Source organism: Danaus plexippus, assembly GCF_018135715.1.
Source record: "Danaus plexippus chromosome 9 unlocalized genomic scaffold, MEX_DaPlex mxdp_26, whole genome shotgun sequence".
NCBI lineage: Eukaryota > Metazoa > Arthropoda > Insecta > Lepidoptera > Nymphalidae > Danaus > Danaus plexippus.
Genome location: NW_026869848.1, coordinates 1,150,641 through 1,177,237, shown reverse-complemented (window position 1 = coordinate 1,177,237; position 26,597 = coordinate 1,150,641). Strand labels below are relative to the sequence as shown.

Sequence of the window (26,597 nt, the reverse complement as noted above, 5' to 3'; positions counted from 1 at the left end):
TTTAAAGCATGTTTTCTTTTGATATTTTTCTATATTTAAATAACTTTATTTGGCGTATTAAACTGGACTCACAAAATCTTGCTAAAATATCGTACATTACAGCATCTATGAGTATTTATTTATTCAGTGTACATAAAATATATTATTATTCCGGCTAAATACTAATGTTCAAATGCATTCACTGCTAGTAACGTTTCGTGGGCGAAGCAAACTTGGACATTGAAAACGGAAATGATAAAATTATTAGCAAATTTATTTACCTTTATAAGTTTGTTCTGTAGTTTCGTCACAGCCATCCGCTCCCTTTGGGTCCTTCTCTTCTCCTCTTCGAGCTGATCTTCGAGTTGCTTTATACGTTTCTCGAGAAGTTCCTGTAATGAACAAAATAGTTAAACTATTAAAACTTCATAAAATAGCAAAGAGCAAAGGCATAATCAACGCACTTTTTTTTATATAAAATAAGTACGAGGTATTTGGTCCACAAATAATATTTAAAATATTTTATTACTTATGAAAAAATAGGCAATTTAGTTTTTGAATGTTTCCTTTAAATTTTATTCAACTTTATATTCTAAAGTATACAACCCTCCGTTTGCTTTGTCTGAATTATGGTTCGAGGAAATTGTTTGCTCAGAGTTACCCGGATGTGACGTCGTTTCTCCTGTGCCATAAACCGGAAGCGCTCCTGCTTGACTTGAGTGTACAATGAGATTAAATAATTATTGATAATAATAAAAATCAGCCTAAATCATTCCTTCCTATTACGTAGGAGGTCAATTAAAAAATATTGGTTTGAAAAAAAAAAAAAGGAACGTAACATTCGATTGGCATAAAGAGGTTTTAATAGAGAAAATTTAAAACTCTTTCGTTTAACATTTAAACACTGTTTCATATGTAAAATTTGTCATCATTGAAAATTACTAAATGAACATGACAGATCATTACCAACAGCAAAACAGTAACAAAGTGTACATATACGCGGATTTCATATCTGGTATACAAATTTAAATCTTATCTCCTTATAATAAAGACGATCATCAGAAACGTGAAAAGACAAAGGGATCCTCCACGGTTCCTGTCATAGACAAAATACCTTCCAGGCGGCCATATTTAAAACTACGTCTTAAGTACACGTTTCGGGGCTTGTGGAATAACGTCTTTGTATTAAAATCTTTGAATGTTTGTGTGATGTTTAGAATTGCATGATCTAAATATTCAGACGCGTATGAAACGCAAAAATTTTATATGAACATGTGTAGAATAAAAAATATGTTTTAAATTTGATGCAGCGTTGAAGGATAACGGTAAGACAAGGAGTTCTGGCGTATCCGTCGCCAGCAACGATGTCCAAAATTTACATTCTGGTAACGATAAAATGTGATATCGAAAAAAAAACGAGTTTATGTGTGTGTAGCAATCTTCGTCCTTTAGGCATATCCTAAATTATCTGTGGATGTTTTTAATGAATGATATAAATATAAAACTGATGGTTAATATTTTGTAAGAATTAATAGTGATTATTGAAAACTATCCAACGGTATTAATCAAACTCGTAACAAAAATATATACCGAACAATAAAAATACGTTTAATCAAATCATAAGTAAAATATATTGGAAGTACAAATAAATTACTGCCTATTTTCGAAGATGGTACAGCATCGTGTGTAACATTTAGCGTACTATCGCACGTTTTGTAAATGATACGAGACTGCACAGAGGGGATGAAATCTTTCGGAAATATCTCCAAATTAATGTTCATAGTTATTGGATATTGATACAGAAGATATATTCGCACTTTCCTTTAACATTTATCATTAGATCAGCTGAAATAACGACATCATTCTCTTAAATCTTTGGTTTTATTGGAATTGAAAATGTTAGAATTATTTTTAAGTATTTCAATATAAATTCTAGTAGCTTTTAGCACATTCCAAGAACACTAAAGGGTTAAAACGTATATATTATTAGTATATTAAAAATATTTTTAGTAAAAAAAACTTTATATGTCAGAGCGAGGTAAGATCTACGATAATATTAAAATATCATGAAAAAATCCATACAAATAAGCCGTTCCGTAAACGTTAAAAATTCCGATCGCTGTAAGTCTCTGATCATTTTTCATCCAGTCGATAAATTCGTTGCCCGCCCGCGACTGATGTCAAGCTGAGGGTTTTATTCCCATACAAATTTTCGTCTGACTTCAGAGTAGGTACACAGACATCTTGTATCTATGTATAAATTCAAAAATAATGATACTAGATACAATACCGAAATGCTATGAGAATGTGACGTATATAAAAACGATGTTGATAGACAAACAAAGAAATAGTTCGATGCTTTTTTCACTCCAGTAACATACCTATTACCTTGCCTTCCCCACAAATGTAAGTGTCCCATTGTGCTGCTCCCATTTGTCTACGTGACGAAGGCTTTCCATTGTCAGCTGCAATTTCGCTACAGTCCGATATATCAATTAGACCAGAATAGATTTTAAGTTCCGTGTTACTGTTACGTCACGTATATTTTAGTCAATTCTTTTATCTATAAGAAATCAAATCATGGTTACCATCTCTCTGTAACTCTCTACGAACGCGTTAAAACGAATTATGTATGAAAAGTGAAAAAAATAGTTTTAATATATATTTTCATACTATTTCCTGCATTTCATCAATTCCCGCCCGGCGCCTGGTAAAGTAATCGTCAATTAAGCTGTCTGACGATCAAATTCCATCTAATGAGAGGTATCTCCGCAAATTTTCTGTATAAAAAAATCTTGTATTCGGAAAGTGTACTAGAAAATCCTATTGTTAATTTCTTGTATAATGCAATAACTTAATTTTCATTGATATATCCTAATATCAGAACAACAAAATCTCGTATAAATTATGACATACCGAATCGTCAGCTGACACCACCTCAACCATCAAGTGCCTGACCATACAGAGTTAATTAAACTTCAATTATAAATTCAAAACTTATTAGAACGTATTAATCAGACTCTTGTCCCACATCACATCCCATGAATACTCCATCGCCGATCCCGTGACCGCTTCAACAATGGCGAGATTAACCCGAATTAAAACGCGAGCTCGTGAAACCAAGCACGCGTGGTACAAAACTGATATGATAATATACGACAAATACTCTTAGTATGAAAAATTAACAGAACCAACACAAGTTGGTCTCTAGTATATACAATCAAAACTAAGTCTACATACAATAGATTCTAGATAATAATTCCGTGGACAACCACGTTTTTTGGTTACATTAATATGGTTACAAACGTTTCCGCTGCCGCCTGCATCTTAATTTAGCGTATTTCAAGTCTCCCCCTTTCATCCGTCATTAGCGGACAAAGGCTAATCTAACTTGAAACGCACTTCATCACAGAGATACAAAAATAATCAACACTTGTACAGTAACATATTTTATTTAGATCTGTCCGAAGCCATCTAGTCCTGTTATTTACAAACTACCTCCTACTTTATATGGAAAATAAATAAAATTATTCTTTGCTCTAAAATGTATAGTAAATAATACAAATATATATAAAACTTTCAATGGAAATTGATTCAGTAAGTCCGCTGTCGTCAACGACTGCGGTACTTTTTGTCAGAATCAAAGCGTATTTGCAACACATACTGTAATTGATTTCAGAAATTAAACAGTTTTCCATTTATTTGTAATTACGTTGAAACGTTCCATTTTCGTGTTTAATTTTGACGCGGCTAATAATTATTTCATTTGTACGCTAACTCTACGAAAATAAATCAGTAGTATCGGATATTTGATATCGTATACCCTATTGTACAGAACATAAGGTAGGCAGCGAAAAATAGAGTATTATAAAATTTTAAACCACAGTAGTTAAGTCATTAAAATAGGATGTATACAAATTTTGAATGTAACACTGTCGAGTCATTAGCGTAGAATGTGATTGAGTTGTGAACGGCCAGTTATATATTTGTTTGCATTGTTTTTTTTTTCAATTTGTTTCTTTGGCAACAGACCCTTCTTCTTTGTCCTATTTCCAATTGTCCACCGGGCGTGTCAGGGTCTGATTGATGGATTCCCAACCCTTTCAATGGCTCTTTAGGGTTTTGATATCGCGATACATTCGCTAAATAATGATTTCTTCGCTAGTAACGTGAATTTAAAATAGATATTTATCGTAGTTAGTTGATACGTGTTTCAAACTTAAATTAAACGTGCTTGACTTTTAGCATCAAAACAAAGACTATGCTGTGCACGAGATGCATTTGTTAGAGCACCTGCGCTAAGATTGATGAGCCCTATTTGAATATAGTCAAACGATTTTGGCACTTGCAGCTCAAACATTACGGCTCCTGACGGCGTGAATCGCTGTAACATATTGTCGCCTTTACTATTCAGGTAATAGGTAAAATGTACATGTGTATGTTCTGAAAACAAGTCTAATAAACTAGCATTTTTTCCAACATAAATAAAACTATGTATATAGTAATGTATGCTACAAATACATTTCCCTGTTATACAAAAATATCAATGAAATTTCTCTATTAAATCTATCTCATATTAAATGGTGTTTTTTTTTAACTCATGCCAAGCCAAGTTTTATTTAAAGAAAATTTTAAAATCTTAGTTACACAAAAACGACCTGGTTTTCGTTTTATTGAAGAATAATTGCCTGAAACCTTCCATGTTTTGGGAAAGTCGTTTCTGTTATAAATGATCTGTCGTTCGCTTTTTTGTGAGGTGTTGAAAAAAAAATTAAACATTATTTAAAATTATAACAATGCAAATCTTACCACAATGTCCTGGTGATATTATTAAGTTTGTGGAGATTTATGTTTGTAACTCTTTCAGGCAAAAATGACTAAACGTATTTTGATCAAAATTTGCAGTAACGTAGCTTACACATCAGAATAAGACATGGGCTATGACTTATTCTCAATTTCTGTGTAGTTACCGAAGGATAGAGGCCTAACAGTTTATATTGCACGGTCACGTGACGCAGACTATACACATCGCTGCCAGTTGCTTACCATATCTATTGTTTCAATAAAATTTATACAATTCTCTGGAATCTGTAGCATAGTTCTGACACTCGTGTGGACGAAACCGCAGGCAAAAACTAGTTATAATACAAATCTAGTCTCATGTGACATTAAATGTCTGATGATTATTGAATTTAATTGAAAATTTTATCTTCGATCTCCATTCGAAATCTTGTTTCAATTTTATCTGAATAATAATACAATGATATTTTTACAACACTGACATATAATTAAATTAATGTTTATAAAAAGTAACAGAATCTTATATCAATTCCAATAGAAACAAGAAAACTTTATAGAACCAATTTGATAATAAAATAATATAAAAAATTATCATTGATTATATATCAATAATAATAAGAAATGTAAGGCTTTAAATAAAAAAAATAAAGGATGTACTATATATATATATATGTTTAAGTAACTTCCTACCTTCGAGTAATATCCACTCCTATCACTATCACGATAATTTAAACTATGAAACATCTCTTAATATTAGCATTTATTAAATTCAATCAATATATAAAAATAACGAAAATTCCAAACACACTTAGCTCAGATGTCACGGAATTAAAAACTAAATTACACTAACATACGTATGTTTCGCTTCGGGTTTGTTTGTCCAACCTGATATAACAGATACTTCACTGTTAACACATATATCATAAACAATCGGACAGTGCCACTATATGTTTATATGTTAAATATTTATTGTTTGAACGCTCCGGGACGAAACGCGGCACCTACTGAATGCCTTTCATCAATTATATACCACAGAGCATTGATTTGTAGAGACTGCATCGCGTCGTTGATGTGATAACATATGTTATATAATTAAAAAATAGCCTCGTTCCTTATGAAGGTTCTGACAAAATTATTTAAATATAAAATTTATAATCTTTTTAAATTAATTACATAGTAAATTAAAAAGAAATGCTCGTATAAAGTGAGTGGATTTTATATATTTTTTTCTATTTTATATCGAACTTAAAATACAGAAGAATCATCTCTCTGTAACATTTATTGGTCTGTAAATATAAATTTACATAACGTCTCATTGAAGCACTCAAGCAATGAGTGGTCTATTGTGAGCGAGCGATGGCTCAAATACAGTGAGCCATTGAAACACTGCTTTATATAAACACAGCTAGCCTCACTATCGAATTAACAGTTAAAACTTACACTTCCACGTGCATACAGTTGAGTTTAATTTTAATCGGAACTCTTGACCTTACTACCAGTTTGTATTGCCAAAGTTAACATAGACAATTTTAAGTTTTTCATTCATAAATCTTCGCAGATGATAGTATTCTTTTAAACAAAATATTCTAAAATCTCATATCTCTAATATACAATACACAATTTTTGTTTATGTTTGTCTATTACACATTTAAGCAATGATATTTTGAACGCATCTCTAGAATGGTAGCCTGAACTGACTTAACATTTGACATCATTATATAAATATTTTGATTTTAGATACATCAACATTTTAGCTCTCGGTGAACGATCTCCGCAGTATTAAAGTTCTTAGTCTCTAGTCGCAACCTTGTTCATTCACAAATCCCTCTTTACATAGTTCAATATAATATTGGCACATGACATTGGCGAAATCTATAAGGAAACGCCACTAACCAAAAAGAAGAAGAAGAAGAATATTTTGATAAACAACAAACTTGAATTATTAAATTTATACCATTTAAATGAAAAGTGCAAGATCAATCAACTTTGATGAAATTCAGCTGCCGACTTCGCCTTAACACATCTTAAGAACAGACAAAACAACGACGTACCAACACACACATACGAAACCACACACACATACAAAACAAAATAACATAACGACAGAAGATCAAAACTAACACATACATAGACAGGGACGCACACAAAAGAAAATTAGAAATTAGCTCATCACAGTGGGAGATTAAAAAGAGCATCACGAAATCAAATAACAACGACCCTCAAAGAACACATTTGCGAAATTTCTCTTCCATTACTAGAATTGGCTTTTATTTTGAATACGTGTGCTGTGATACGTTCATACTGTTGGTTACGTTGTTTTGGTAAAACATAACGTATTAATTGTTTCGTCTGCGAGCGAAAAACGACGGATATACAAAATTAAATATAATATCACGCGAAATATCTGCTTGCTTTTGTATTTCTTTTGTGTTCGATATTTTTATAGTGAGAGATGAATGAAAATGTAACACTTAAAAGATAATCTTTAATCAGGTATGGCTTTCGAAACGAGAGTGGATAAAAGACGTCTGAAAAATTAACAGCAATCCCAAATTCAACCGCAGAATAAGAAAGACGATAATAATGAATTAAAATGGAAAATGAGATAATTCTGTAACTATGATTAATCAAAAGCAAATAAAACGAAGGGTTAAAAATTCCAGACGGGTAATTAACTATCCAGGTGGTATTTATAATTAAAATAGCTATTTTAATATTTCATATATTTTTTTTTGTAAAAAATCGACGGCCGCTGGTGTTCTTTATTACACGGTTCCTTAAAAGGACAAAAAAAGTCCATTGGCCACCGTCCAGCGTCCATAACAGCATTAATTAATGCCACCAGATGGCACTCGCAGGTGGAGTACATCACTATCAAAACTAGCTTTAGTTACGCAACATTTGTTGAATACAACCTTAATTGCTCCCGTATTTGATATGAAAACAATTCGCGGTTTTTTTGTCCGACGCTTCGTAAACATGGCGTCCAGCGTTCCTAAATATAAAAACAAAATATTTTCAAATGAATCGATTGTCCATTCGTTTCGTTATATGTGAAGCAGAAACGAATTAAGCAAATTAAACATGAAGTAATCTCTCATCTAATAAATCGGTCATTGTGCGTCCCTCCACCGCGAGGGTATATCCATCAAACGATTCAGTACTAATCACAGTCCACTGCTATACCAATTTATCAGAACACACGCCCTAAGCAGAATCAATATTTTAATCTATACGAGAGAACCGAACGCATCAGTCGGGATGACTGTTAAAGGACATTTAAAAACATGATTGATTGCCTTTGTATGCTAAAACGACAGGAACGTGCATTATATTGGTACAAAAATTATTATTTTATGTCCTGTCTCGTAAATTGTTCCGTGAAAGTTTTAAACTCAAATGATAAATATATATATATATATATATATATCACAAGTTAAAAAATCAAACGAACAAGATTTACAAATAAAATTACAAAATATTCGTATATAACATGATATTAGTACATTAAATTTAATATTGCTCTATAACGAAGATCAGGCGCTGCAGACTAATAGTCTGGTAGAATGCTCCGAAGGTAATTGGCCTCGATCAGCTGAGCATGAATTGTGATCACGAGACAGACAGTTGTAATTAAGAAGAAATATATAATAATATCGATTTAATATAAAACAGTTTATAGCTCTAAATAGATTTAGACTAAAACTTAATAGACATGCCGAAGGAAAAAAGACCTTAATCATATATCGATTAAATATAATCTTATTAAATTCAATAATAATATTGACACAGCAGTTATTTTTACAACGAGGTTTGGCTGCTGCTTACTCTGCTAGTTTTCGGCAACAAATTGTTCAGGGTGATGGACCATTGCCAGGTCATTCTGTGTAAAATTTAAACTTTACAACTAACCCGGGTTAAGAATTTTCAAACAACTCACAACTTTTATAGTATCAAACTTTATAAAGGCGTTGTATCGACGTTTCATGTCGCAGGCTGGATAAATTAGTAAACTAAATTCAGCCATTTTGTAAATTAATTATCACCAGTCTTCCCATTAGTGTATAGCAGTATTGTTATTTATATTAAAGAATGTATGAACGAATGGCGAGCGAAAATTTGGGATAAAAACGATACGTAATTCAGGAATAGCTTCATATTATCCGAACATTTCCATTCCGTGGCCGTGGTATCAACTTTTGGTCCATTATCCTCAGCTTGGGATCAGGGACAGTACAATTGGGGAAAACATGCAATTAACGGCATCGTCTTAATCGGATCGTTACATATGGCAGTTGAACGCAAAATTTTCACGGTACATTGCCGCCACCGACCACTTTAGTTAATGCTCCAAAGATACGAGGATATTACCTTCATTATTGTTATAAACGATATGGTTAATGGAATCACATTCTTTGCATCCCTTCTACGTTCTTTGTTTACTGGGTTCTCGTTAATCGGTAAAAATCGGTTTTTATACTGTGACGTGAAAATCGGATTATCCACATTTTCCTGTCACGATGAGTGACTTCCTTTCAGACTACACAAACCTCACAAACAATCACATTAAAATCAACAAGTAAAGTAAGAAGGCTTCAAAAGCAAATTTTTGTAATGTTTAATAATAAGATAGAAAATAATATTTTTTTATAATACTATTTATTCGTCCTTCTCACGTCCTTTGTTCTGTCCGTCCCCGGGTGACTTCGATACAGCGTCCGTATCCGCCAAGAGAAACATGAAGAACAAACTCGACACAGCTATCCAGACGATGAGACAATTTTCTTCGAGCGTCCACACTATATATGAGGCGAGATTCATCACGTTATCCAAAATATACTTCAGAACAGATCTCTCTACTTCCATAAATCTTTATCGATACAACAGTCGGATACAATTAAAATTCAAACACGCGCCTACAGAGATGACATTACATCGAATGGCAACAGATAAGCAATAATGGTATAAAAATTACGGATATAATTAATTTTGTAGATAATAAAATTGTTTTTTTTTCATCAAAAATAATTAGACGGAAATTATATTAAGTTATTTTGGACGTTTTGTCAGTATATGATTTTGGTTCCAGCGATTTGAATCGATTCAACGGCTAGATTTTCGCAGACGCGAGCTACATTAATATAAACCAGATATTGTTCCTTTCATAGACTGCCTAATGTTTCGTTCTATAAACTGCGGACCTCTTAATATTAATATCAGCATGTTAAGCCTTTATTCTCAGAATCCATCCTGTGACATGAAATCGTAAGTGACAGGTGATTCGTTACTCGTTTATGTCAAATTTCTTTACGAAGTTTAGAAAAAGTTAGTTATGAATTATACTTCGTCCAGCAAATAAACAACGTTGACATTGGCGAAATATTCCCCGACACCAGCGCGGATGAAGCCACAGATTAATAAAAATAAGTTATACCCATAAAAAAAAAAAATCCTAGTAATAAAGCAATTGAAAAATGTTTGCCATTGTCCAATTTCCTCCCCATGAGATAGAATAGCAGCTATTAATTTTTTTCTTATAGCTTTTTTAAGAAATTAAAAGTTATTTTTAATGACAACACATTTGATGGAGACAAATTCAAATGTTAAAGCCAATCACTCCCTCTACTTACAAATTAGTTTAGATTCAAGAAGTGATTTAAAAATCGATTCATTTCAACTTTCATCAAAAATACGACAATATAGAAAAAAAAGTATGGATATAGTTTTAGATATTTTTGAATTACGAAATCCTGTTCGCCAGTTATATAGTTTTAGGATCCAAATTAACTCGATTTACGCCAGCTCTTTATCGTCTCTCAATTCCTATAGCCGACGCTTTCGCAGCAAATTTGCATTAATTTAAATGAGACCGTTCCGTCTCTAAAGTCTACTTCTATTTACGACATTTTCGTTTTAATCATTAAGTTTAATGCTTCACAATCACACGAGGAAAATACAAGCTCGAACTTAATAAAACCTTAAAAGAAAGGACTCTAAGTTACGTGTGAATAATACATATACATACCGAGTTGGAAGAGCTTTGGAGATATGAAACTTAAATCTCCTGTGCCGAACAGAAATGATCAAAAAATTACTTCCAACATCCCCATCGAGGGTCGATATAATTGCTCCAATGCACCTTAATACGTATTTAGTCGCACCGAAATTGTTTTGAAAGCCTCTGTGTTAGATTTTATCCCAAGATTGCTTTCTGAATAGGGATTTATATATTGATAACCTGCCGGTAAAGAATTCGATCGTCCTGTTTAGTTTCGGGGCCAAGTTATAATAAAACAGAGAAATCATACTTATTACTTTAGATATCGGAATAATAAAAAGATCCGGGGTGTCACATTATGCGGGAAAAGGTTCAAGTGTTTTCAAGTGTCAGATTGGGGAAGTTTTGAAATGCTTTTGACAGGAACCGAAACGTTTGGAACAAAGTTTGTCTATTGGAAAGAACGGAACGTGTTTTTTTTTTGTTTTTCTCACCATCTGTCTGGTAAGCGATGTCTTCAAAGTTATTTAATATAAGAATCGATGTCTTGAATATTTAAATGGATATTAATTATAATATTAAAAAATAAATTTTATGATGCTTTAATAAAGAAAAATCTATAGAGTAAAAATAATGGATTGAAGAAAATTATCACAATATTAACATATAAAAAAATATAGTTCACAAAATAAGAGAAGTTAGTTGAGAAATAAATAGATCGACAATAAAGTAAAAAAGTCTAAGAACATTTTGCTCATAAGCGCCACCTACCTTGTCCCCGTCGAACTTCTCCGACTCATCGACACAGGCTCTGAAGTCGTGTTTGTCTCTGGATCCGCGCCGCGCCACTAGCGGGGTCTGAGGCGGAGACAACGCCAAACTGTTCCTAGCACTGCCAGATGGCGACTTAATGAACTCGATTTTACCGCCCTCAACGCAAATATTCGGAGTTAGGGGATACATCGGCGACATAGCGACGTTTGCGTTAGCTAGGTGGTTGTACATCTGATTGTCTTCTAACGGAAGGGACTTTGGCTTGCCGTTCTTCCGATATGAAGAATCGTAGGCTAATACTTGATTTTTTTGCTCAGGATGGACCTGCCGCACCTTACCGGGAGGTCGGTCGGGTGGTTCTGGAGAAACACTACCGTCTGTTCCAGGGCTATCATTCCTGTCATTGTTTGATATTCTGAAACAAAGTGAAAAATAACCACTTAATATTAGTTTAAATCAGAAACTTACAGGGAAATCACCGTCGGTAACATAAAAACAGAATTTAAAGAACTCTTTATAAGATCGACATAAAATTTATATGTTTAAAACTTTTGTGACGTTATAAAAACTACGGCAAATGCTTACAACTACAATTGCTTATCTCATCAGAATAGTAGTAGATTTACATGAACATACAAACTTTGTTAGAAACCTAACTTTCAAAATTTCTCAATAGATGGCGCTAATCGCAAAACAAGTCACCAGTATTGAATAAATAGTTTTGTTATTTATTTATAATGAAAAAAGAAATTTTAAAATAACCAAACATGAAAACAAAATCATAAAAAGTAAACTGTCGAAGAAAAAATAAAAAATTGTCACTTAGATACGAAGATAGTATACAGCTCAGTGTGGAGTTCTGAATCGCGCTATCAGTATTTTGTAGCTCGCTGACTATATATACGGTTGAGAGTGCCCTTTGGTCGGAAGTGTATTCTTTAGTGTGATGCCACTACTGTACTTAGATCACTAGCTTCTCGTTAGCAGGTCTATCAGCACGTGACGTCACGCGCTCGTTGTCAGGCTACGCTTCTTGTAACGTGCGCTGCGGACGATCGCCCGCGCGGCTGCGACGGCCCGGCGGCGCACTTTCCTTGGGCGGCCTCTCCCTAAACCTTACGCGGTTTTAGTTAACTCGTTAGCTTAGCTCCGGTTTAATCTCGAGCACTTCCATACTATGGCGGCGAGAGCAATACTCGAATGCCAGCTTTTTTGTAAAATTCATAATTTTTTTCTAATATAAATTACAATTAACCAATCACATTTTATAAAAAAATTACCTCTTTTTTTTTAAGTGGTCTCTTTTTTTCATGTCAAAGTTTGGTAATTAAATAAATTACCCATGGCTCATTTTAAATATTTATTGTTCCAAATAGAAGCAACGAAGTTTGACATTATCTCGATTTGAAGAACAAATACTTGTGAAGTAATATTTTTAAATAGACGCTTAAAGACTATCCACATTTGGCTTCCTTTGTTTGTTGCGAGCTGTCTTACTTCAGTAATTGCTTTCTCGTGGTAGTTTTACAAGAAAGAGATCATCAAGAATCATTTGTTTGTAGTCACGTCTATTTAGTTCATTTCTAAATACGTCCGAAAGGAAGGAAGCTTTCTTATCTTTTACAAAACATAGTAAGTACGCGATGGAATCATAGGAAACTGAACTCTATCGTTTCAGGATATAGTTAATTTTCCCAAAACTGAATGCCTTGAATGCTCTTCCACCGCAATATTTTCGTCACCTTGCCTCTTCTTTTTAACATTTCATGTGGGACCACATTCTGTTTAGATTTCAGAATTGAAAAAATATATGTATTCCATAGTTAGGTCTCGGAAAATTGAACTTACTTTTAAGTGAAAATTAATTTATACTATCAATAAAATTATTAACAAAGGAGTACCATGAACATTTTATAATCGATAAAACCACTTATTGAAAGTTTCTTTTTCTTAGTATTAATTGATATTGAGTCTTAAAAATAATTTCCTACCCTCCTATCAATTAACATATTTCATGATGCGTTACATGTTACTTCAAGCCGTGACAGTCGACTGATAAAAAACTCAAATGACACATCAAAGAGAAACACCGTTCTGAAACTGCTTCCTATATGTAAAAAATATATATTTCTTCTTTTTCTAATAATACAACACTTTTTTATATTTTCAAATATACTTTCAATACTCCTAATAAAATTAAATTTATATAGATTCGTTGTACTAAAAGAAAAGTTTTTTATTCTTACATATTATCAAGTATAAATGACTTATTACTATTGTAAATATTAAAAAACAGTAGTTTGATTAGTCGGGTAAATAAACAGACTTACTCATGGGACACGGTCCTTTTGGTGTAATCAAGTCATCTTTAATATCTAGCCAGATGTACATATCTGATATCTGCTCATCCCCCTATAGTCGAGAAGTGCTTGCTTTATATTCAAACCAGTTAGAAGCTTACGAATAATCTTTCATGCATTTCAGTATTTTGTTTCATGTTTTAAAATTAAAAATGAGGAACACTTATTTAATTGATGGGCGAAATTATACACTTGATCGTTATGTGTATGTGTATACAGTATATGTATCTAAGTAACTTGTCAATTATATGTATAAAATGTCTACAATGAAGTATTTATTGTCCATACATGTGACGCAAGTCGCATGTAAAGACTGGTAACAATTGTTAAATTAATAATAATTCATGACTGGCAACTCCAGCCGCACCTTAGTTTATGTGATATTCGCGTGACAAACCTACATCCATTTAATTTATGAAGCCGTACGTTACTAGTTAAAGTTAATTTCAAAGGGTTTTAGTTATTGCTAAACTAGAAAACTATATACTGCGAATTGACCTACAAAGAGTATATAGGAGTCGTTTAGTTTAGTTATTTTGAATTTGTATAATAACAATTTTCATAAGGTAATACAGGAAATAATATATAAGGGCATGAGGAATATTTAATTCATACAACAAAAAATATAATTAACGTCTAACAGTTAAAATGGAAGCCTTGCCATACTATATTTGCATATAAACTTTAATTAACCTCAATTTTATATTTTATAACTGAAAAAGAAGCAGAACCTTTATTTTTTTTTACTTGAAAAGCGATTTGATTGCCAATATTTTTAATCTGTATGAACCTTCATTTGACGTTACGTTGACATATAAAGTTTGAAGTGTGATTTGTGTTTATTTGAGTGAATAAAACAAATACTCCTATTTTGTGTGGCAAATGCTTATAAGTACGGTATTTCTAATATACGTGTATAATAATATGATAATTAACTTATTAACTGAAATAGAAAACAAAAATCGAAACGTTTGTGCAATTCGAAACGCTTGTGCAATGTACACAACTTGGTAGACATCAGTAAATATACATATTCTTTAGAAATTAATTATATTGCCAAAAAAAAATTTCCAGACATAATATATTTGTATTATAACTCATCGATATTACTGAAAAATTTTATATATATTATTAACGTATGTGTCAATCATTGTATTACGAAATACCTACTATGACTATTGTGTATTTGTGTATTGTCTAACGGTACATGTTTATGTTTACAAACTTCAAACCTCTTCTTTATACATCACGATATATAAATATAGCAACTTATCCTTTATTGTGTAAGAACGGGATTATTGCGAACAAAATAACAACCAGCATTAGAAGGATATGATTAATAGTGAATTTATTCGATACGGGTCGTTTCCGACATATCGTATCCGTGTCGTGTGGTGTAAATGTTTCTAGGTAACGCTTGCGTAAGGCAATTCAATATGGATATCGCACAGAAATGCCGTAACTGAACCCATTGTGGTATTTTGATCGACATCTTTATACCGCTGATTATTTCGTACGTGAGCCAGTGTTGGAGTGGCCTCATGAATTTTTATATAAACAATCCGTTCGCGTGTCTTTACATACGCAAGTGTAATGAAATGTAACTATGATTTATGCAAACTTTGAAGTTATCATATTACATCGAAAAGACGTCACAAAAAACATTAAAGTATTCTACGTATGTCATGTTACACATAAACATTATTAGTATGAAACATGAAACATTTAATTTAACCTGGTCTTTTAACAAGATCGTAGTCATTTTAGACTCGTTTTTTTTATTGTTATATAAAATTCAAACCCTGTATTGCCTTAAACACGTCTCAAGAAAGTATCGTATATTAAATATTTTCCAAACGCATTATAAGAAATCATCCAAACAAAGCTCGTGATCGCAATGGGGCGGTTAATTGCCGCGAACAGTTCATTGCACTTGAATCATTAAAAATATTTGAGAGGCTATTTAAATCATTAGCTAATGGATGCTGTAAATATCATTAAGATTATACGCATGAGAGGTTCAGATAAATTTGGTAATCATAATCAGGAATATCGAAACGTGGCGATTTTGTTCTGACAATGTCAGGTCTTTACTAATATTACTAATATTACTAATAATACACTTCCCGTGTCTATTATACAATTGCAAAAATGAAAAACATACATATCTTTATATATATAATTCTATTGTACGTTTGTATGTCACTGAACTCCGAAACGACTGGACCGATTTGAATTATTTTTTTGTATGCATTTTGGTAGCGCACCAAACTGTTTAGATTCTAAAATCATCCCGGCAGATGGCGCTGAGGTTAGTATAGATAACGTTATTTAAAAATAAAAGGTTGCAACGTATGTATTATTTGAACAATCTTTTTACAATTCTGAGCGTAAATCTGACGTTCACGCGAACGGAGCCGCCGGCTAAAACTATTATAACATATATACCAAAACAAATCAATGAATGAGACACGAACATTAACAATTGCATCAAAACAAACGGAAAGCCACAGTGACAGTTGAATAGAATTGATTCAAACATTCCCACGGCGAGATAAAGAAGTCGGCATTGTTTCTACCTTTTTGGTTTGACAATAAAGGTGCAATCACTCCATAACATCTCCATCCAAATCTAATAAACTTAAGATGAAACAGCATCATGGAGTTCACTGTATGTAGCTGGTAAACTTTTGTTTCGAAGCAACGTCTCCCGGTTTTTAAAAACTGTAAACGCTCCGTATTTAGTTTGACTATGATAACTGGGACTAGGTACACAATATACATGTGTCTTTCTCATAGGGCACTAACTGTTAGGTAAGTAGCCAACATCAATGAGACCGCCGGCAACGATGCAAATGTTGTGGTGATCTGAATTCATAAGTTGAAAGCTCTATTCCAATCACATTCTGTACCGGCTCCGTCGCACAACCCACATTTGGATTTAAAACAGATGCTTCCAGCCATTGAATGCTAATGTGGATTCCCATCAGAAACGCGGGACAAATGTCACCATGACCTACTCCTGTCGAGGTCAAAGATTAATTTACAGGTATGACAATCTGTAACTATATCCTAACTTAGCAGTTATTTATAGGTACATGTATGTCAGATAGTCCTCACATTTTGTTTATTTCCAGTAAAGGATAAGTTTATCTGCCCACATGAGTTATTTTTAAACCAAACTAAGTACATCCTACGTCTGAAATATTACGTTGTTATAATTAACTTAAATTATCCTGAAATTGAAGGAAGCTATCTGGTAAGATTTATCTTAAAGCTTTTAATGAGTCAGTCAAACCTTAGGTCAAGATGATTTTAAAATTGATAATCACATTCAGTCTCTAAGACACGTGCAGCGCACAAATTTTAACTACCCTATAATTGAACTACACAACAAAACGTAATTAAAACCAACCAAGATAACATGAATTAAAAAAAAAAACGAAACTCACACCACAAAATGGGAAAATTAAAACAAGAAAACTAAACACACGTAAATATATTAGCCAATACAAACAATTTTGTTTCAAAACTGGAAGCCGAACTGATAGGAGTGAATTAAATATAGTTTACCGGATAAACACAACACGCCGATTACCAAATTCACACTTGAATTATTACTAAAACACGCCCGCTGAGTTTAATGCACTTTGTGTAAAACATTGGTACTGTGTTTCACCACTCGGCTCGTCCACGACCGTGTTTACACCATGCTAACTCCACAAATCTGCCATGCATATGGATGATAAACACTAACGTTTAGACTTTCCTTCTAAATATGGACATTGTGGAGCGAAAATATAAATACTACGTGAACTTTCAATCGTGCAAAACACCGAGCGTGAAACTTATAACGTTTATATTTAAGAAGTTCCCATAACACAGCTATTAACATTCATAATAACATTATTTAAAATTGTAAACTTTTCCATCTTGTGCCATCGGATTTAAATTGAGATTATGTCAATAGATATAGGTATATAACTTCTGAATATGGTCTAAAATACTTTAAATATGAAGTTTATAAGACCCAGTTTAAAAGGTAAGTTACACTATCGTTTACATCATCATAAGTTGTTTGATTTGTCAACTATTGTTGACAGACTGACAGAACGGTCGCTGCTATCGGTTCGCTTCTGTATTGCTATAACAATGAAGTGCGACCGCACGCGTTATTCCTGTACCTGACTCAACAATAGTTCTGCGAAAGTATATTAATAGAGCCCTCGGTGAGCTGATTGACTTAGAATGCAGATCTACTCATAACTAGATTCATACCGCGGCTGCACTTGGCATATTCTACGTTAAAGATGCGTGAATGCATGCATAACACGAGCTGTTAAGAAATGATGTTTCAGACATCTTGATAATATAAAAAATGTGTACGTTTGTGAGTATGGATTGAACGTTGTTCAAACGAACATATGTTTGTCTGTCTTTCAAGCAAAAACCACTAAACAAATTTTGATGAAGTAGATGCTTAATCATCAGACTAAGCCAGGCACAAATTATAACGAACTTCCGTTTAAATGGCGTACGATCAAGGAGTTATAGTTGTATTTTCTGTTAACCACGTGACACAGACTATAGGTTTCTGTGTCACGTGGTTAACAGAAAATAATTGTTGCTGCTACTTTTTACATGTCTCTGAGCCCACTTTTTACATGTCTCAAAGCCCGGAGTCCACGAGGAAGAAGTCGCGGGCAGTAACAAGTATATAATAGTTTTGTAATGTAGCATACCATATTTTAAAATATTCAGCCCTTTACTGCATTCGTTTAAACATATTTTGTGAAAGTAACATTCAATAAGGATGAATAATCGGGCTATGAGATGCTAGCTTTGAACACGACTGCGTTCGCAAAATATATCAAGTTTTTATAAATTTTAAACGTGTAATATCCAAATACATGACGGTAGTATTTAAAAGTCATGTTTACTTATCGTTTTTGGTATGCAGCGTGACGTCATAGCCCATACAGTCCATAGTCCATATATATGAAATATATATTATATAGATAATGGTATCCAAAGAAATAGACTTTCAATTAACAAAACCAAACTTCAGCCATGTATATATAATTTTTTACAAACCCATTAAATTCTTTCATACTGTCAATCAGCTCTTTGACGCGATGAAAAACGAATCCATTATTTTCTAATATAAATAATAGCAATAATTTAATTCTTTTGCCATCTTTTTTAATGTAATGTAAACAAGCCTCAGGTCTTATCGCAAGCACTTAGCTTCAATTCAATTGACGTTAAGTTTATCTTAATCGCGTTTAGAATATTGATAACCCAAGTAATAAATATATGGAACTTACTAAAGTGGTGGTATCTTAGGTAACCTTTGATATAGGTCCCATGCAACTTAACATGTAATTGGTGGGATGATTCAACCTCATATTGAAGAGAATTACTAAATACTAGGCATTACTTAAATACAATTTACTAGCGACCCGTTCGTTGAATGCTCGGCCATTAGTAACTTTGTAAATAAATAACAAAATTATACTTAAAATTTATTTTTTTACGTACGTTTCGTCTTCCCTGACAATAATATAAGTTTTGTAATTAAACAAGCATGATCAAAGTTATAATATATCGAATAAAGTCCATAGTGTTATAGTTGAGTGTGTTAAATTTTGATTTTCTTCCTAAAAAAATAAAGGAAGAGATTACGTAGACTTGAAATAGTAAATTAAGAGAGAAAAATACACAGAAACCAACAAGACTGGAGCGTGCAAAATGGGTCTTAGCGATTAAAAGCTCACGTGGTTTATAGCGCGATGACTTAATTGAGATAGCAATTGGCACGCGGTGTTCCGGAGATTGCAAGTTCGATTCCCGCTTGTGTAGCTTCAGTTTTCAGTCGCCATATCCATATGAATTTTAACACCAGTATTAGTTCAGCATTGCTTTAATTATAATGCACGTAGCTTCACAAATGTTCATCTCAACTTAAAGCTGGTTTGTATTCACCGGGCGCTGTACAAGGCGGACCTATTACCATTACAACACGAAATTTACACAACAGAATCCTTATTATCTCAAATAGTTTACTGTATTGCGGCGTTGCATTGATGTGGCGAACAAAAATATTGTGCTCTAAAAATAAAATGGCGACAATGAACTCGGTAGAAACGTTCACAATGTGCTTGTGGACATTATGTTTTAATTAAACTATTCAATGAGCAGGGTCCATTAGATTTTATCTAGTCTCTATCTGAATGATGTGTTTGTTTTGATGGGTTATAAATAGTATGATATTTTTTTATCCGTCCGTGGATGCTGTCAATTGAGATTCCTTATCGTCGTGAACTGTGACCTCGTGTTGTGTAACAAACTGAATAACCGACACGGATTTATAATCAGATTAAATATATAATTGACTGACAAATTTAAACATACAAACAGATAAATATTATAGGAATGTATACTTTTACGAATGATGATATTTTTTTTTTTATTTTAGTAAATCATCTAAGAAATCAGAAAGCAACGCTCGGTTATGGAATGTCATTCGATGTTTTTTTTTTTTTTTTTTTATTAATATATTTTTAAATTTCTGAACACGCACGCGAAGATTATCGACCGCTATGTGAGATGAGGCTTTATAATTAATAAGAACTTTTTGTCACGTACATTATTTACAAACTACTATTTGTTGAGTACATTATTTATGTTAACGGTGTGATAATGACAGATAAATACCGGGTCGGAGCTAATTTTAGGGATCGATGAAATTAAACTTAAGCCTTCGTAATACTCGTGAAACATAACATATTATACTTTAGATGGGACTGGATTTAACTAAAAATGTGCTCATAGTTGGATAGTTGGGACTCTACGTCAATTGTTATTGAAGTCGTGCGTCGTACTATAAATCAGATAAAAGTGACTACCCAATACAATATTTTACTTGGACCTCAGAGGCTGCCGATTTTATCTCTCATTTGGCATTTCGGAGCAATACTGTTTAAAACGTGATCTGAATTCGTGTTAAAGAGAAACGTTCTCGATTTGGATCAACAAAATAATGGCGGCTTTTTTTGTTCTTCTGTTATGTCATCGGATGAAAAAAAATAACTATTTCCATATGAAAAGTTCGTTAACAAACCGGCAGATGTTTCTATGTAAGGGATAGTAAATCATCCGTTAACTATTAAGACTTAATCGGCAGTTAACATTGCATCAGTTAATATTTAGTTCCGCTAGCACCTGTCGAGCCATTAATAAAATAAATAGCGACAGATAACGATAAAAACTAAAAGACTGACTTATCATCCAACGTCTGTTTTGTACAGAAAAACCTCCGTAGTGCAATTGAAATGCAGTATTGGATGTATAATTTTAAAATGAGAACGCTTAAAAAAAAAACCCTCCGTTAGGTATGCGCTGGAGCACGAGCCCGTGACATCTGCTCGCTGATTGGTCGGCTTTTTGTTCCACATTCGAAATAAATCGAACGTGAGCAGTATGTGTGTAATTATGAAGATGGGCAGACGCGTCTGGCACCTGCGGGCATTGTTTAAATTATATTGTTTTTGCGAAAGAATTAATTTTATAATAAAATATAAGTGCACTTTCAGCACTACAATAAAATTATTATATACATTTTCGAATTCCAATACACATAATTTAAACCGAAAAAAAAATTTAAAAAAGTAACGTGCTACAGACGTAACAACGTTTTAAAGGTGGTTATGATATTTTTATGGCTCATTTTTCACATTCAATCGATACCAATATTCGGAAATGTATGAAAAAATACGCGTCGTCGACTTTCCACACCGGTAAAATATTGACTGAGCTTCAGTATCGGTTGAATGCAATTTTTTTATATCATTATTCGAACAAGTTATGTGTTGGAGGTAATGGCGAAAACCGAGACAGAGTAAATAAAATATAAGTAGCTGGTCCCGCGAATTAAAACCCCGTCTCAATTGTATTACCACGTCTCTTTGATGTGCTGTCTCGGATTTCTGACGGACAGGCAACACCTGCCTCCACTTCCTGTTCGATGGTTTTTTACTCTTATGGCATTTCCTGGAGATCTTCCTCACAGGGTAGTTAACGCGCAGGTAATTCGGTAATCGTCGACAAATTACGGAATTGATGATCATCATTGCATTAAAAACTTAAAGTAACAACGTTGTTTTATCACATTTTTATTGTTTCTGAATGCTTTTTATTGTCAGATATTTTCGTTTTTTTTTTTAAATATTAATAAATTGTCTTTGGTGTCACATCAAATAGGATTTGTTTCATAATAACAAAAAAAGAAAAAATGATAGAAATATATTTAATCAATTGTAACGAATATTTAAGAAAGAATGAATTTTTGATTTTTATATTTGACAGCCATAACTCGCCAACTTAAAAACTTCCTTACCTAATCGTAACTAATTGATAGTTTTTTATCGGTTTGTTTTTATTGAAATATTTTTTGCCTCTATTTATTTATAGTCTGTGATCAAAAACTTCATTGTTGCCGCATGACATAAGTGAATGTCACAATTCCATTCAACGAGACATTTTTTTTTTTATTACAACCGGCTCAACCGCGTTTTATTCCCACATTTATACGTCATTGTTTACAAATCACGAAGTTGAATAACACGAAACTCCAGAGATATAACAAACTTAAATAATGTTAGCTTTCAAAATTATATAAAATACTACCTGCTTCCCGCAGATACGCCCCCGCACCCGGATGTAATGCAACATCCAATAATCTCCTCATTACTTTCAAGTCATTTAACTGCTATATTACTGTAAATTTTCATTGATATTCAATATGTAGTTATCTCGTCTTCAATTCTGTTAAAAATTACAAACTCATTATTTTTATATCTTCAGTAAATATAGATTTTCGAAAGCAACCCGAAATCAACTAACACAGGAGATAGACATACATAAAATATAAAATATAAAATAGTTTTTTTTTTTTAAGCATCGATTAAAAATCATATGCCACGGATACGGAAACGGAATTCACAGCAACTTTCCTTTCAAAATTAGCAAAATGCTATTAAATTGAAAAAATATATAATACTTGTTTTTTCGTAAAAAGCCAATATTTTATTTTTTTCGTATTAACAATACCGTTTAAGGAAATGTAATTAGCAAAATCCAAAAGCCTCGCACGCGAGTTACCTGAATGACTACATTATATAGCAGTTTATTGAATTGTCAGTTGTCATACTTGTCCACGTGTCAGGACCCGCGGAGAGCCAGATAAAAGTAATGTTCAAAAACATCAAAAACATTAATATAGTTTCCGAGAACAAAGTAATCCGACTGTTCGAATTGAACAGCAGCCAACATTTAGTGATGTTACAAAAAAGTTTGCATATAAAAGTAGTGATATATTGATATGTGTAATAAGGACTTTTTGCTCTGAAAAAAAAAAAACCACCAAGCTATTGTTGTGAATATTTTTGAGAGTCGTGTGCGAGTAGTTTAGTTTTAAATTTATTATATAGTTGTATTATTCCTCTGTACTGTAAACTGTTACTCTGTTACTGATTCGCGTGTATAAGGCAGCCGCCGTCGGTCGAGACTCACATTAGCAGACCAAGTCATTGTTTGTAATTATTTTGATGTATTAATGCATTGTTTTGGTTACAGTTGAATCCGCGCGGATTGTTTTGATTCCATTTATATTTTATCTGTGGAATTGTTTTATCTGTAGTTTAACAATTATTCAGATGATAGCGACATTTAATGTTTTTAATGAATAATAAATGATAATTTTTTATACTTCATTACTTTTTTTTTATATATAAAAACGTTTCATGATTATTTTATTTGCATAAAATATATAATAAATTTACAAAGGTTTTCTTAAAAATTTAGGAAAAATTTTATACTGTCACTAATATTGTGTATCTTGTATGTTATGGATTCTTATTAAAGAAATGATAATTTCAGAACTTGATCGTCTTGAACAGCAGTTTCAGATATTATCTTAATGAAACAAATACACAAATTGCATGAATAAGGTTTCTGTAAAAAAATAATATCTTTAGATTAATGTGAGATCGTCACGATGATGATACAAACAGAACAGTACACTGACAGAAGAAATTTAGACGAGACAAGAAATAGCGTTCGGGAATTGCCCTAATCAATTCTGAAGCACTCGCTTATTTGCGGGAATCCCCGAAAACGCGTTTCGTTTTCAAGCATAGACAATGTGATGGTTGAAATTCGTGTAAAAAAGTAAATATCTAACAATGAGGTAATCATCATCTAGATTCACCAACCCCCTATGTCATCTAATATAAACAAAACAAAGTCCCCCACCCCCCCATAGTGCTTAACCCTTGAACAGCCCCATGACCCATGGGTGATATGAAAATATTACTATATAAATAATTTAATGAATACACGAAAAATAAAATGTTAAGTTATGTATACATTAAGTAAGTTTATTTATACATTACGTTTATTACGCGGAAAAGCTATGGAAGAGCTAGTTATTAATAGTTATAGTATAGAAGTTATTAATTTCTATCATAATAAAAAGCTTTTAGCAGATATAGAGAAATATTTCTTTGAAATGAACCTACAGTATGTATGCTTCTGATATTTGGATATATATAAGAAATATAGATTAAAAACATCTTATTCTGATCGAAGATGAATATTATGCAATTACAGAATTTTATCTGTGGCATACCATGGCAATGGTTGCCTATATAATGCCAGATTATATAGCATCTGTTAAATTAAATATATAAAAAATATAGATGCAAATAACATGACATTGAGTAGAATAATTATAATATGATATGAGCGGCTCATGATATATATATTTTTCATCCGAACTTTTTTTCAAAAGGCGTTGCTAATGACCTTGTACGAGCTCCTGTCGAAAAATCAATGCGGGCTGCGGAAGTGTCGCAATTTATCGAGGCTTATCTGTATGTACGTCCGGTTTTAATTAATTTGTACGTGCATGTCAATTCATTTCTTGATTATGATAGAAAAAAAAAATGTGAGCTTTTTTTTGTGATAAAACCTCTAACGCTTATATTGTTCGATATATTTTAGAACAAAAAAAAAATAACGTTTCTGATATAAATAATATAAAAAAAGGCATTACAAAAGACAGAGGATGCATTTATTCATCATAATAAAGAGGAGATTTATATAAAACCTCTGTGCGTAGACCGTCAATGTCATATAGTAAGAAAAAATATATGGATTGTGTTCACTGATTGTAGTAAAAATAAAATTAAGATTAAACTGGTTTGGAAACGTTCACGTACAAGAAGTCGATGAATACCAATTAATTTAAAAACAATACAATAAGGAGCTGTCCGTTTATAAACAATTTATATTAATAGTGTTTCATATCACAAAGTTGATTGCTTAACCATTTCATCGGGACCGGTTTTAGGGTTGCCATGCTGTGAGGATTTAAGAAAATATACTTTTGATTATAGATTATACAATGAATTATATTATTGTTGCCAGGGACTTTAACAACTGTCATCAACTTTAATATATTCTACATAAATATTTGAGTTTAGCATCTGTTTGTGATTTCATATTTAATATGTACATAAACTGTCTTTTTAATTTTTTGTCTGCATCGAATTTAATAGAACTTTCACTGGGTGATGAGATTTTTTTTTAATTTATGGATAATTGAAATTTTATCTCTCGGTTACGGCTTAACACTTATTTAAATAAAATTAGTGTAAAAGTGTAAAATAACTTATGCAATATCTAACCACGACGACTTTTGCAAATTTCGCAACTATCAATAAAAACAATCGCTTCATACTGAACGGATATTGTCAAAGAAGCAAAAAGACCAGATAAGGCGGACGGAGAAGTAAAATAAGAAGACAAAAATGCTACGTAATAACCCTTTGTTTTTTTCCCGTCGACATAAAAAGCCTTTGTTTTGATGTCACATAAAGCGTGCAACCAAGATACTAGGGTCATCAGCCGACCGCACGTGAGACGAGCACACTTTATGGTTACTTTTGTTTGTGTTTTATTTGTTTCTGTGACTACTTGTTGCCTAGTTTGACATATCAACTACTTCCAAGTAGTTGAATGACTATTGCTGATTGTTGACTATTTTGTATTATCAAATTAAACCTCTAAAGTATGTACACCGCTTAAAATCATAATAAATTTGTCACAGTATGAATTTATATATTCTTCTTTTTTCGCGGAAGCAACTTTCGGTCTTTTTTTACATGTGACTACCGTCAAAATAATTTAGCATGCAAAATTTTCGAGAAGCCTTTAAGACAGATGCTGTTTTATTATAGACAAGCAAAAATCGAGACGGTCATCCGATATTGTTCCGTTGAAACCTTTAGATCAGATTTTTATTTTTACTTTTTACCATGTGCCATATGTTTTGTCTGCGGATCCACATTACATAGTTTAACTGGCCATATGTTTGGAACAACAAGAAAAAATCGTTCCATTAACATCTTTAAATTATAAGCAATTTAAATTAAATTACAGTCTCATACATAAAAATCGGTTTCCCGGTTAAAGCTATTATTAAAATTGTCATATAAAAATGAGAACAACGCATACGAATACAAGACCTACACTTTAAAACATTTATTAAAGGCAGTGCTAAATGAAGGCAATAAGTATGAGAAATTATCTACACGATGCGTTCTATAACTTGTGCCAGATAG

The 26,597-nt window shown here is 32.5% G+C and overlaps 1 protein-coding gene across 4 annotated transcripts in view; it reads right to left on the bottom strand.

Annotated features, from left to right (window-relative positions):
* The window catches only part of LOC116767620 (uncharacterized), a 186,563-nt gene that overhangs the window by 117,765 nt on the left and 42,201 nt on the right, over positions 1-26,597 (bottom strand). For 3 of the 4 annotated variants that reach the window (XM_032658024.2, XM_032658023.2, XM_032658026.2), the window contains exons 2-3: positions 11,549-11,966; positions 261-371 (exon numbers count right to left, since the gene is read on the bottom strand). In XM_032658024.2, coding sequence (XP_032513915.2) covers positions 261-371; positions 11,549-11,966 — 529 coding nt within the window. Of the gene's footprint in view, positions 1-260; positions 372-5,469; positions 5,745-11,548; positions 11,967-26,597 lie in introns of those variants that run through there. The other variant, XM_061527404.1, reaches the window with a different exon arrangement.